A 12,858-nucleotide genomic window follows, 5' to 3' on the forward strand; every position below is an offset into this window, starting at 1 on the left:
ATAATGACTACAGATTAACCAAGGATTCTCTTTAAGGTCACAGACAGGTTCTGATGGATACCCAAAAGCAGGACTGGAACCATGCACTGATTCTTTGCTACAACAGGAGTCAAATCCATGACTTCCCTCCAAAGTATGTAGAAAAAAATGGTCCATTTTGTTGTTCTCAAAGCTGGCCAGCCTCAGTCTGGATGTCCCACACACAGATTTGATCTCTGAAGGATTTAGGCTATTACAGCATCAAGCTGACATTTACCACACACACACGTCAAGTGCTTCAGGATCTTTTGGGAGGGACATCAACAAATAGCTGAATCCCCTTCACAGGAAGCTCCAACTAAAAAAATCACAGTAAGGTAAATACAGAATACCACAAACTGAACATGTCCTTAGCTTGTGTTTTATTATCATTACTGCTTAGAAACCACTTACTTGGCAACAGTTCTCTGTCTGCAGTTTCGGTGCAGCTCGGGTAGGGATAGAAGAGATGTCCTTTCTCCAGTGGGTATGGGATCATCCTAAATGCTGCAAAAAGAGTGGGACATCAGATCTGTATTTAACCAGCTTCTCACAAAGAGAACCAATTGTGTTTGAGGGGAATAAAAGCACACAGATTAGTCTACTGTACAGCAAACAATAAAAGGAGAGATACTTACTGCCCTCCCACGTGCAGTGCAGCAGATTTAGAGCCCCTTCTATCCTCTTCCAGTGCTGGAGGTGAAAAAAAGCATAGGCTACTGCCTCGCTGTCCCCTCGCTTCAGAATGTGCTCTGGAGGCAGCACTAAGCTCTTCATTTCTAGTAAATACTGAAAGGACAAATGCAGAGCACATTTGGTTACGTGGAACACACCAAACCCTTTAACTGTGAAATGGAAGTGACCGATGGAGGCACGAGCTGAGCAAATCCCAGGTGGAGGAAACGGCCCAACCCTGACCCAGAGCAGCCAGGATTGGGAAGGGAAAAGCAGCAAAACACACTCCTGTCTTCAACAACCTTAAATTGGGACTTTCACATATTAAAAAAAAAAAAAAAAAACCAAAACACAAACAACAAGAAAAAAATACAGCTTCAGTAAGGCAAAATAAAAATACATTCTTGTGGAACAGACATAAGTAGAATGCTGCAGGTGCAATACCAATGAGGGACAAATTTAGGCTGATAAAAAACCCCAAACCAACGGTATTTTTGCTCATTATTTCATCACTGAACGTTTCAGTGCAGGAGGCTGAGGATTTGTTAGCCCTCAAGTATGAGCAGCAAACCCAAAGTGTCAGTGTGCTAAACCAAAGGAAGAATAATAAACCAAAACCAGGGAAAAAAACCTTCTTTTAATGTGGTTTTACTGGGCTACCACAAAGCATCTCTGATTTCAGATTTTTTCAATTTCAGCTTTCTCCCTCCATCAGCAGAATATCTGATGCTCAGAAGGGTCAAAGAACCCAGGGATTAATCATTTCCCATTTCCTTTGCAACACAGGACGTGCAATTTTTTTCAGTGCACCAGGTTTTTATCGTGGCACATTAAAAAAAAAAAAAAAAAGCCAGGTATTCATTTGAACTCAGGTTTTAAAAACAGATGAGTAATTTTTACAAGAATGAAAAGACAGCTTCAGCTCTAGTATTTACCTGTGGGTTGTCCTCTCCTACCACACAGTGTCTCATCCAATAACAGCCAAAGTTAATCCACACCTTTGATCAACGTGGCAATTCCTTGGGGTGTCCCCCAAAGTGTAAGAATGCAGCAAACTCACCGATTTATTTCAGCAGATGCCACAAACTATGAGATTATTTACTAATCCAGTTTGAGGACTTAACTTTTCCCATTCAGATTCTTCAAGGAATGTAGGAGGGGTTGTGCCCCAGCCAAATAAAGCACATTTACTGCCTGGCTAGGTTCTTCTCTCAGTGCCTTGGGCCTGCACTCTGGAGGGTAATATTCTTGCTAATCCCCTCTAATCCTCTTCAATTTTTTTTTCTTTTTTTAATTTTTTTTTTTAACACAGTAAAGGATCACTGGCACACAGGGCTGCTGTGGGAAAATGGTCTCAAATATCTGACCCCTGACCTGACTCCTCCTGCTCTCCACAGTGCCCACTTTTCCATTGTGCTGACTGGGAATATAAACCCAGCAGTGGTGGGGAAGCCCCACTGCAAGTATTGCCACAACACAGCAATGCTCAGCTCCAGGCTTTGGCTCTCTCTGAGCCCATGCTACCACATAAACAGAGAAATTCCACAGTCTGGCAGGTTTTCATGTCCATGTTTAAGCATAAAACAGGCAAGGTGTCTCAGTGCTCAAAGTATCTTGGGGTTTTGAAGTCTTTATACACTATAAAAATCTCTGAGATATTCAAAATAGGATTGGAAAAGGTTGCTTCCTCCAGCACCAAAGTGCAGTTTCGGATCCCTAACTGGAAATGGTTTAAGAGGACCAGTTTTCCAGCTGGTTCTAACTTTCCAAACAAACCCCAGCCTTGTAAAAGCAGAACTGGGAACAAAGAGAAACAAACCTTATTTTATTTTCCTTATGCAAAATGATGTTATGTGCAAAGACAACCATCAGCTCCAAGAACAAAGGGATTTCTACTTTACACACTCATTTATTTTTAGTCCACGGGACAGGACAGGGTGCAAATTCAAAAATCAGATTTTCTTCCCCACTGTGACCCACTGGGTGAGTTACTTCATTTGTCTGTGCCCTTGTTCACTTGTTTGCTTTGACCATGAGCATTTCAGAGCTCTAGGCAGCCTGGATCAATAAAATTCTGCCCTGTCATCCAATAAATTGGTTTTTCAAGGCAATATTGCAATTTAAAAAAAAAAAAAAAAAGGCTGGACAGATCCACAATTAGAAGAGAAGATGAAATTACTGAAACCTGGAAACAGCTTCCATGCTGCTCTGCAGACCATATTTTGCTAAGAGCCTGTTTGAAATGATCCCTAACTTCTTTAAAAAGGTACATGAGGCTCCTGAAACAAGGGGAGGACACCCCAACTAAAAGAACTTCTCGATAATGATAATGCTTTATAATCTTCTGCCCCTCAAGGCAGGGGCTAAAGGAAAAAAAAAAAAATCTGTCTGAGACTGTCTGAAATGAACTTGCCCTGCTCTTGATCAGTCATGCAAAGAAGCAGCAATTTCTCCCAGCAATTAGCTCTCCCTGTGCACATTCTATTGGATTGGACAGGCAGACAGAAGGGAGCAGTCACATCATTCCAGCCTTCACAGCTCCAGCCACTGGGGCTCCAGCATCATTTGCAGAGGATTAGGCCCAGCACTGAGCCAACCTCCTGCATTCAAGGGTTCACACTGAACCCAGCACCAGCCCTGGGACAGTAAAAGAAAAAAAAAAGGCACTGCAAGGTTTTATTTTCACCCCTGGAATCTGTGCTTTGGCTGCTTCAGGTGATGCCAGATATTAAACACAGCCTGGGGTGGTACAGACTCTGCATCTTGTTTAGACATTTAAGTGACTGTAGAGCTCTCAGGAACTGTGGAGCCCATGCTTGGAAGCAGAGCAGAGTCAAGGTTTTTTGGAATACTAGAGTGGTTATTGTCTGGAGAACTTAATTTGGCTTCAGGGACTTGGAATGAGATGATCTTTAAGGTCCCTTCCAAGCCAAACCATTCTGTGATTCTGTGACTTTAAATACCTACATTTATTAATGCCTACAAAATCAATTAATGCCTAAAGCTCTGAAATGCTCATAGTCAAAGCAAACAAGTTAACAAGGGCACAGATAAAGGAAGTAACTCACCCAGTGGGTCACAGTGGGGAAGAAAATAATACCCTTACAGAATAAAGGGCCTTCAGTAATACCTCACTGGTATACAACTCATTTTCCAATGAGTTAGGGAATTCCAAGTTAAATTTTTTGTGCAAAAACCCCTCTTTTAACATCATCTATTGCAAAAAAAAAAAAAAAAACCAACAAAAAAACCCACCTAATTCTGGCCACCAAATATTTATGATATAAATAACAATGCATTTAACAACTCCAAGGCTGGAGTTACAACCAGTTTCAAGAAAACATGGGGCTGGAGTTATAACCAGTTCCAATAACAAAATGATATTATAACATGGTATTTTTTTTAGAATACAATCAAAGTGGTCCAATAGAAAATAAAATACTCTTTACCTTTGGAACATGAGGGTTAAATTCCACAGCTCTGTGAATTGCTTCCACAGCATTAATTTCTGCTGTACTGAGCCCTCTTTTGGAGGCAGTTTCTGGGGAGAACCTGAAGGGAAAAAACCCCACATTGAACAAAAGTAATAAATAATAAACCCTAAGCAGGTGTTTATTTGCACTGGTGAGCTTGGAGATCGTTAAGAAATTGGCTGATTTATCAAGAAGGATTAACAAATCCTTCTAGGAGAAAAATGTGCATGTTAATTCAGGTACCTTGACTGTCCCTCCATGCCCATGTGACACAGGTATGTTTGAAATTTGATGTCAACCATGTCAGGTGAGTGCCTAAATTTTCCCCTCACTGTTACAGCATCACCTGCTGGACCCAGCTTTCCACAGACCAGAACCACAGTGAAATGCCAGCACCAACTACCACAAACATCCTGCACCCACCCCAAAAAAATGGTGAAAATCCCAAGCAAGGCACTGAAAACAGAACCTTCATAAAAGCACTTGGCCAACATGTGGGCTCTTGAAAAACACCCTCACCTGTACTAACTTTGTGGATGTTTGAAAGGAGCTTTAAATCACATTTAATTACACACACATTTATGTGTATATATAAACACACTGAACTTGCTCTTAAAAATGTAACTGCTACATATTTAGGTATGAGCAGGGGTGTAGAAGAGATGAAAAAAATTAAAATAATCTTGAATGGAAGCAAAGATTTCTTTGCAGATTAGAAGTAACTTTAAAACATAAAAGATTTAGACCTTTTTACTTCATATTTTACAGAAGATCAGCAACAAACAGCTGTTTTCACACACATGGTTGCTTACCTTTCTGAAACAGCTCTGGCTTTTAGCAGGGCTGCTGTGTAACATATTGCTGCTGATTTGGGAAGACTGATATCTATGATAAAATAAAATAATTAAGCTGTAAGATTCTAAGGCAAGACAAACATTTTAAACCCACACCCTCTGAGCTTAAAGATTTTTCCTCGGGCACATGAGACAATGAATGTAACACCTGGAACATTTCAGCTGTGATTAAAAACTCTGAATTTCTTTGCACAGCCAGTCTCAGATTGAAAACTCAGTATTTAGGTGGTAAAGCATCATTTTTTTTTCTTCTAAATGTACCAAGAAACTAAAACTGAATTGAGAAATACATATATAAATACACATTTCAAATCAGATTATATTTCCTGGGCTAACCCACAAAGGTTTAAAACAAGCTTCTAATCTTTCACCTAATTTTGCAACTGTACATCAGCACAGAGTTTTACACAACACTGAGAGGCTGACTAGGAGCTGACCAAAAAAACCCAAAACAAATGACACTACAGACAGGTAGACAAATTTTAACAAAACCCCAATTTCCGCTCTTTTCCAGTTCCACGGGGAAAAATTCTATTAGTTGGAGCTTTGTGGGATATCTGAAGCCAAGTTTGAGCTGACAATTACAGATTAGAAGGTTAGCACTCCACAGCACAAGTTTACTTTAAAAGCAGACAAAGTCTGGGGTCTAATTCCCAAGTACCATGTTGTGTATAGTCAGATGGCTCTTGCTTTCTTTGTAAATCCCATCCTGGGCTTGTCCATCACTTACTACAAGTCTGGCTGTCGTGTCAAGCAAAACACAGGGGTGCTGCAGAGAGTTTGAAGCTCATATTCACTTTTCCAGATGCTCAGGGGGAAAGAAAAACATCAGCAACTCTTTCTTAAGAAAGTGTCACAGTTGCTGATGTTCGCAGAGAGAAGCACAAATGGTTGTGATAAATTAAGGAGGATCCACACAGAGGAATGTGGATGATCAGGAACAGGAGCAGGGTGTCATGCTGGCTACACACAACAGGCACAGGGATTGGGGAGAAAATATCCTACTTTTGATTCCCTGAGGCAATAAAGAACAGACACAGGAGAGGAAAAAAAAACACAACAGCTTCTGGGAATGGCTGTCATAAAATATTGCTCCACCCTGAAGGTGATTTAAGGGCCAGCTCTGACAGCAGTACTTTGTACCTCATGATGTGGGCACTGTGTAGGTGACAAAACCTCCAGGACAATAAAAAAATAAGTATATGTTTTACTAACCTTTATCTAGACTTGCACAACCCCTGAAATATATTAGCTGAGGTGGAAAGTGAAAGCAAACTACACTGTTTAATGCCCACCACTAATCTCTGGCAAGCAGCATGTCTGCACACTGCTGATCTCTGAGGAGCAACTTCAGTGTTACAGGGGCCAAGCCTGGAAGATGACAAAGGAAAATTCCCTTTTCCATCTTATTTACATCAGTTACTTACAGGGCTGTGTGCTGGCTGAAAAAGGCTGATGAATTTAGGGATGTAAAAGAGATTAATTAAAATAATCCTCGAATCAAAGCAAAGATTGCTTTACAGATTAGAAGTAACTTAAAAGCATAAAAAGGAATTTGGATGCAACTTAGCTTGCCTAAATTTGACCTCAGCAGTCAAAAGAAACACTTGACCTGCACTCAGGAAGCATCTATTTGTTACTGGTGGAGGGAATCTGGTCACCCAGCTGAGATCATGAGCAAACAACTTGCCCACCTCATTTTTACTCTCATCCAAAAACACCCACATTTCCCAACAGCCACCACTTACCATCATACTTGGCTAAAACTGCCTGGACATCTGCATAAGCCTGTAACTCCAGCAGTGCCTCCAGGAGGTTTTCATGGATATTCAGCATGCTGAGAAGTGGAAACTCTTTCATCAGCTGCAAATCAGGAAAGAGAAATGAATTACACACAGAACTGCAGTTGAATCCCTGAAATAGTTAACAGAAATCAGTACAATAATTCAGGATTTTTCTATGTTCTGTTCTTTTAGTGCTAGAAGCTGGCAGGGAAGCAGCATGAAAAGAACTGCATAATTCCATAAGATTGTGGAATGGTTTGGTTTGGAAGGGACTTTAAGGCTCATCTTGTTCCAACCCCTGCCATGGGACACCTTCCACTAGACCAGGCTGCATCCAGCCATGATGTGCAAGTCTCATTGGAAAATAATTCAGTTAAATTAATTATGAGGCCTAGAAAGGAACTTGAAACCATCAATTTGGACGGTGTGACTGAAAACAATAGTTGCTCACTTTTTTTTTTTTACTTTTACTTACATCTCTCATCATTTTTACTGCTTCCCTTATTCTCCCAAGCTTCCTGGCACACATTGCTAGTCTCCTCTTCACATAGACCAATACATTGGTGTCTCTTCCTGATGACAAAGACAAAAAATATTAGTCTATCAAGTCCCAATCCTTACCTCTCCTAACTTTACCTCAGTTTTACATTTCTGCTCACACAAACCCAAGAGTTTATGGGATTCCAAGTCCTTACTCAGCTGTGCTTCGTGCTGGGGGCTCTGGGAATGGCAGTTCTGAGACTTTCTGTAAATCATTTCTCCTGCTTTCAGAGCCTGCTTGAAATACTTCTCAGCATCCACAATTGTTGTTGCTTCTTCCTCAGCCAGGAGAACATATGCAGTGGCACAACTGAAATAAGAGAAAAACCTACTAGTTATTCTGAGGGATGAAGTTTAGTATCTTTACTAAGTGCTAGAAGCATTAAAAATGGGCAGGTTTCACTTATGTTTAAGATCTAAGCGTTAACAATAATAAAGTACCAAAATATTGACTTCAGTTAAAAGGGTAAGTGTGGGAAAAACAGAAACCTTTTTCATCTTACAGAAAAAAAAAAATCTTCTCCAAAAACATATTTGGAGAAAAGCAGCGAGTTAAATTATTTTCCTTGAAATTGTAAAAATGGTCTGTAACTGTCTGGAAAGGGGTTTTTTGTGTTTGGTTTGCTTTTCCAAACCCAGGTTTTAAAGTTTTTTACCAGACAACATAACAAAATGGATCACAATAGTGGGTGAAATTGGTTTGTGCTATAGGAGTATTTTTAAATGCCTTGCAGCAGTGGCATCTGTGAACTCCAAATACAGTTCTACCACTGTGCCACCTCTGAGATACAGGATCTCACGTTCAATTTAGGCTGTTCCACGTCTGAACAGAATTTCTCATTTGCTACTGCTGTTGATACAAAGATTTAAAAATATATTTCCCAAGAAAAGTGAAGCACAAAAGCCATTTTTAATAGAACAGCTCAATACTTCAGTGTCACTGCCCCATGTGCAACTCTCAGTCACAGGAATTGCTCTTAAGCTACTCAGAACTTTGCTAAAAGTGAATTATGAGATGAAGAAACTGCTAATGTGCTCAGTATTCCTCCACTTGGTCTTTCCCACAAGAAATACAGCAGCTGAATTTCTAAACTTACTCATTGTTCAACTCCAGAGCTTGATATGCTGCTTTAATCCGGGCCTGAGGGTTCCTCTCTCGCCAGGCTTTCTGCATAACTGTTGGAAAAACATGGAAAACATGGAAAGGCTGGTGAGAGACACCTGGGAAACACCTGGGAGCCAGTGGAGGCCACACTGCTCGATAATTAACATCCATTTCCATGCTGGAAATTCCCATTTGCCGTATGACTGTTACAAGGAAGAGCAAACAAGTGTTTTAATTCCAGCCTGTTTCTCCCACAAGCATCAAACTCTTGCAACAGCTCTTTACACCCCAAATTTAGTCTAAGAAAGCAACACCACCAGGAAGATTCTTCACTGACCATTTCAGAACTCCTACACAGAGCACAAAGACAGCTTACATAACCAGGCAGATGTACAATTTCTAAACTGCTACAGATTTTTGGAAACATTTCCCAAGACTTGTTGAAAGCTTGGCAGGAGCAATTGTTAAACACAGGTTCTTGCACGGACCTGCACAGAATTTTAATTTAAGCTTTCAAACAGAACTTCAAAGAAAACAAGTGATGGAGTAAGGGGTGTCTTGCACAGGTAGAGCTTCACACTTGAATGTTAAGTTGTGCAGAGAAGCTGTGGCTTCCCATCCCTGGAAGTGTCCAAGGCCAGCTTGGATGGGGCTTGGAGCAACCTGGAATAGTGGAAGGTGTTCCTGCCCATGGCAGGGGGTGAAACAAGATGATCTGTAAGGTCCCTTCCAACCCAAACCATTCTGGAATTCTATTCAGAAAACTGTCAGATCATAAAGGGTTAAACAATTCCTTTTTAAATTTACAAACCATATTTGAGTGGCATCACACAGCAAAGCCAATTCAAGTTATACTGTAATAATTTATCACCTAATTAGAAAGTATTCTAGGAAACAATTGAAAAGGCTGAAATTTATTCAAAAGTGTCGTTTGATTTACAGCTTGAATTCAAAATTATTTCAGTGCAATGACTCTAAACCCCTCCCCACTATGTTTCCAATTGGGAAAAATGAAAAACACAGACTGAAAACCAACTTTTAGCAGAAGAAAAACAACACTCTCAGAGCTACCATTTTCCATGCAAAACTAAGTAACTTTCACACTGAAAAACCTCCAAAACCTTACATTCATGGAGTTCCATATCTGGCCTATCTCAAGGACGATAAGAAAACCAAAGAATCTATACATGTTTCTTTTGGAACAAACCCTTCTGCTGTCCAGCAAGAATAACGTGGAAAAATGTTTGAGTTTTTCATTTGGAAACAAAATATTAGTCTTGGCTTAGCAAGCGAGACAATACACTCCCTTTTGTGAAATAAAAACACATCGTTCATATCAAGCTTGTCACAGGAGGCTGACAAGGAACACTTCCAGAACGTGACAAACTGACAATAATTCACACCCACACTGACAATAACCAGGTAAAGAACATTTGCTGCACTAAACATGTGGAACACAAGGAAAAAAAAAAAATAATTCTGGAGACTGCAGTGTTCATTGCTAAGGTTCAAATGAGAGCATATTTTGGCTGTTGGGAATACAACCCAGGTTTGTGGTATTGTGTTGATTATTGGAAATGGGTGAGATGTTAAAATACAGGATCCTGACAGGCTTAAAGTTGTAGAGAATGCACAGGGTGAGAAAACATCTTGTCACTAAATTTCACTGAATTCACTAAAGACTAAGTTTCAAGGCCAGGTTGGACAGGGCTTGGGATCACCCTGGTCTAGAGGAAGGTTTCCCTGCCCCTGGCAGGGGGGGAACCTTGATCACCTTTTAATTTCCCTTCCAACCCAAACCATTCCATGATTCTGTACGTCTATTAAACCTCTTCAGCAGTTGAGAAAGGCTGTAATCTCACAAAATATTTGACATGAAAGCTTGATCTATGCTCAAGTTCATTAAAAACACCCACTTTGCACTCTCCCCCCCCACAACACCGGTACCTGTATCTGAAGGCCGGAGGGCATCTGTGTCACAGGTGAAAAAGTTCTGATGGTCCTGAGCTGACAAATTCATGTCATAGTAAGTAAGAGGCTCCTTCCCAGTCACCCACATGTACCTTTAATAGGAGAAATTTCAGTAAGAGGCAGGTTATAAAGGTTTAAAGGTTGTAAAGTTGTAGGCAAGTTGGGAACTGGCTTCCTAGGAAGCAGCTTTTGCAATGAAAGAACACAAGGAGACTTGCAGTACAGCCATAATAATAAAAGAGAATTTAGAGTCAGAATCTCAACCTCTGAATAAAGTTTTTCTCCTACTTTACTCTCACAAGAAATACAGTTACAGTAATATTTGCATTCTTACCATTGACACTGCCAAAGACTGGCTTGGTGCCTTTTAAACACAGGATTGGCATCAATCACCCCTATAATCTTGCAGGTCTCCAGCTGTCTCCTGACATTACCAGTGCAAGTTCTGTGAACAAGTCATGTGCATGGCCCCAATTAATTTTAAAGAGATGCAATGGAAAGTAAGATAATTAATACCTGCTATACTCTGCCCCTCGGAAAAGATTGAGTGGATTTCGCCACACTTTGCACTCTGGGGAGTAAAAAAATAAAAGTACTTTTTAAATGAAGAGCACAGGAAATATTACCTTGACTTTGAAATGCAGTAATGAAATACAGTTTTGCTTTCAAAAGCTGCTTTCATGTTATTGTTATACCACTTGAGCATGATCATATAATATTCTTCATAAACTTCTGCTATTAAAAATATAAATTTATATAAAAGGTTATAGATGTACATATATTTTTTTATATATAATATTTATATGGAGAGATTTTTTTTGCTCCCCAGCATTGCTGGGGTACAAAAGCACATGGTGGGAAGATTAAACACTGCCATGTACACTCATGCAATGTTTATCTTGCACATATTTAGAATAGCAAATAATTAATGTTACTGAAACAATTTTAGCTAAATGTGTAAGATATTCCCTAAATATTTTAATAAAGAATGGTTTAGAGCAAAGATACATTATTATTCAGGGGGTTTTACCATTATTAATAAAACACTTTATAAGATGTAGGCTTTTTTTATTCTTCACAAGCACTAATGCAGAGCCAAAGCCACTAAAAGCCAGTTCAGGTGAAGCAGCCACCTTGAAGCTTAGGGAAAGCTGCTGGGATACATCAGGAATCAATCACCTGGCATGTTCTGCCTGCTGGTGTCACTGTCCCCTGCTGAGAAGGCTGCTGGGGGTGGGGGGCTGTTCTCTGCCCCCCCAATGAGGGGCCTCAGATGGCTCACAGAAACCTGCTCGATGAAGGACGTGCCGTATTTTCGGAAGTGCCACCACTCAAACACCTGTCACAGGGGAAAAAAAAGCACCAGAAACTCCCTCAGGTGACACCCTTGCAGCAAACAGGGGAGATAAGAGTGTCCACAGTGAGTAAATCCCCCTGCAAATCCACTAGAGATGGAACTTTTGTCTCCACACAAAGTAGCACTAATGATCTGGCTTGGCCTGGCTTGTCATGCAGGATCAGCCACAGAACATGAAAGAGACTGAAAGAAACTTGTAAAATTTTAGCCAAACATCTGTTCCTCCCCCTCCAGGTCACTGGGGTAACTCATAAACCCCTTCAGTAGTGCCTGTGTAGGGAAACTGGCAACAGAGGCAAAAAACCCTTAGATTCTCTTTATCTGGTGAGGATTTATCAGTCCTACCTGCAGCACCAAATTTGTACTGGGTGTAGTTTTTTTTCATTTCACAAAAATAACCTAAAAGAATAAACCATAGAATCACAGAATGGTTGTGTTGGAAGGGACCTTAAAGCCCAAATCATAGAATCATAGAATGGTTGTGTTGGAAGGGACATTAAAGCCCAAATCATAGAATCATAGAATGGTTGTGTTGGAAGGGACATTAAAGCCCAAATCATAGAATCATAGAATGGTTGTGTTGGAAGGGACATTAAAGCCCACCTCATTCCAGCTCCTTCCACTAGACCAGGTTGCTCAGAAATCTGTTAAAACAGACTTTGCACATCCTGGTAATTAGGTTTAATTGATGAGAACAGACATTTTCTTTAGCTTTTAATACTGAAAATAAAGATTAACCCAAAAAATGTATATGCAGTGCCATGGTCTGCACGAGGGTCAGATGATTGTGGTGTGCCTGCCCATGGCAGGAGGTGGATCAAGATGAGCTTTAAGGTTCCTTCTAACTCAAACCACTCTGGGATTCTATATTTATTTTTATATAGAATATATACGTATTCTAACTTATTCTAATATATATTTTAAGTTATTTCCTCAGACTTACCCCAACACACAAAGCAAAAGAGTAGTTAGAATTCATCAGAGAAGATACTAAACAAGTTCCTTCCCAGCCCAAAGGCACCCTCTAGAGTCAGATACTCATTCCCTTTACCCCTCACAAAATAATCTGAGGTGCTAAAGT

At 40.2% G+C, this 12,858-nt stretch overlaps 1 protein-coding gene across 5 annotated transcripts in view; it reads right to left on the reverse strand.

The window, feature by feature from the left end:
* ST7L (suppression of tumorigenicity 7 like) overlaps positions 1-12,858 on the reverse strand; it is a 32,710-nt gene that overhangs the window by 17,814 nt on the left and 2,038 nt on the right. For 3 of the 5 annotated variants that reach the window (XM_032710338.1, XM_032710336.1, XM_032710339.1), the window contains exons 3-13: positions 11,600-11,759; positions 10,937-10,991; positions 10,397-10,512; positions 8,442-8,520; positions 7,470-7,654; positions 7,280-7,377; positions 6,769-6,883; positions 4,979-5,051; positions 4,143-4,245; positions 657-807; positions 433-525 (exon numbers count right to left, since the gene is read on the reverse strand). In XM_032710338.1, coding sequence (XP_032566229.1) covers positions 433-525; positions 657-807; positions 4,143-4,245; positions 4,979-5,051; positions 6,769-6,883; positions 7,280-7,377; positions 7,470-7,654; positions 8,442-8,520; positions 10,397-10,512; positions 10,937-10,991; positions 11,600-11,759 — 1,228 coding nt within the window. The remainder of the gene's footprint in view (positions 1-432; positions 526-656; positions 808-4,142; positions 4,246-4,978; positions 5,052-6,768; positions 6,884-7,279; positions 7,378-7,469; positions 7,655-8,441; positions 8,521-10,396; positions 10,513-10,936; positions 10,992-11,599; positions 11,760-12,858) is intronic. The other 2 variants (XM_032710337.1, XM_032710340.1) reach the window with 1 other exon arrangement.

This window comes from Chiroxiphia lanceolata, chromosome 25, assembly GCF_009829145.1.
Source record: "Chiroxiphia lanceolata isolate bChiLan1 chromosome 25, bChiLan1.pri, whole genome shotgun sequence".
Classification (NCBI taxonomy): domain Eukaryota; kingdom Metazoa; phylum Chordata; class Aves; order Passeriformes; family Pipridae; genus Chiroxiphia; species Chiroxiphia lanceolata.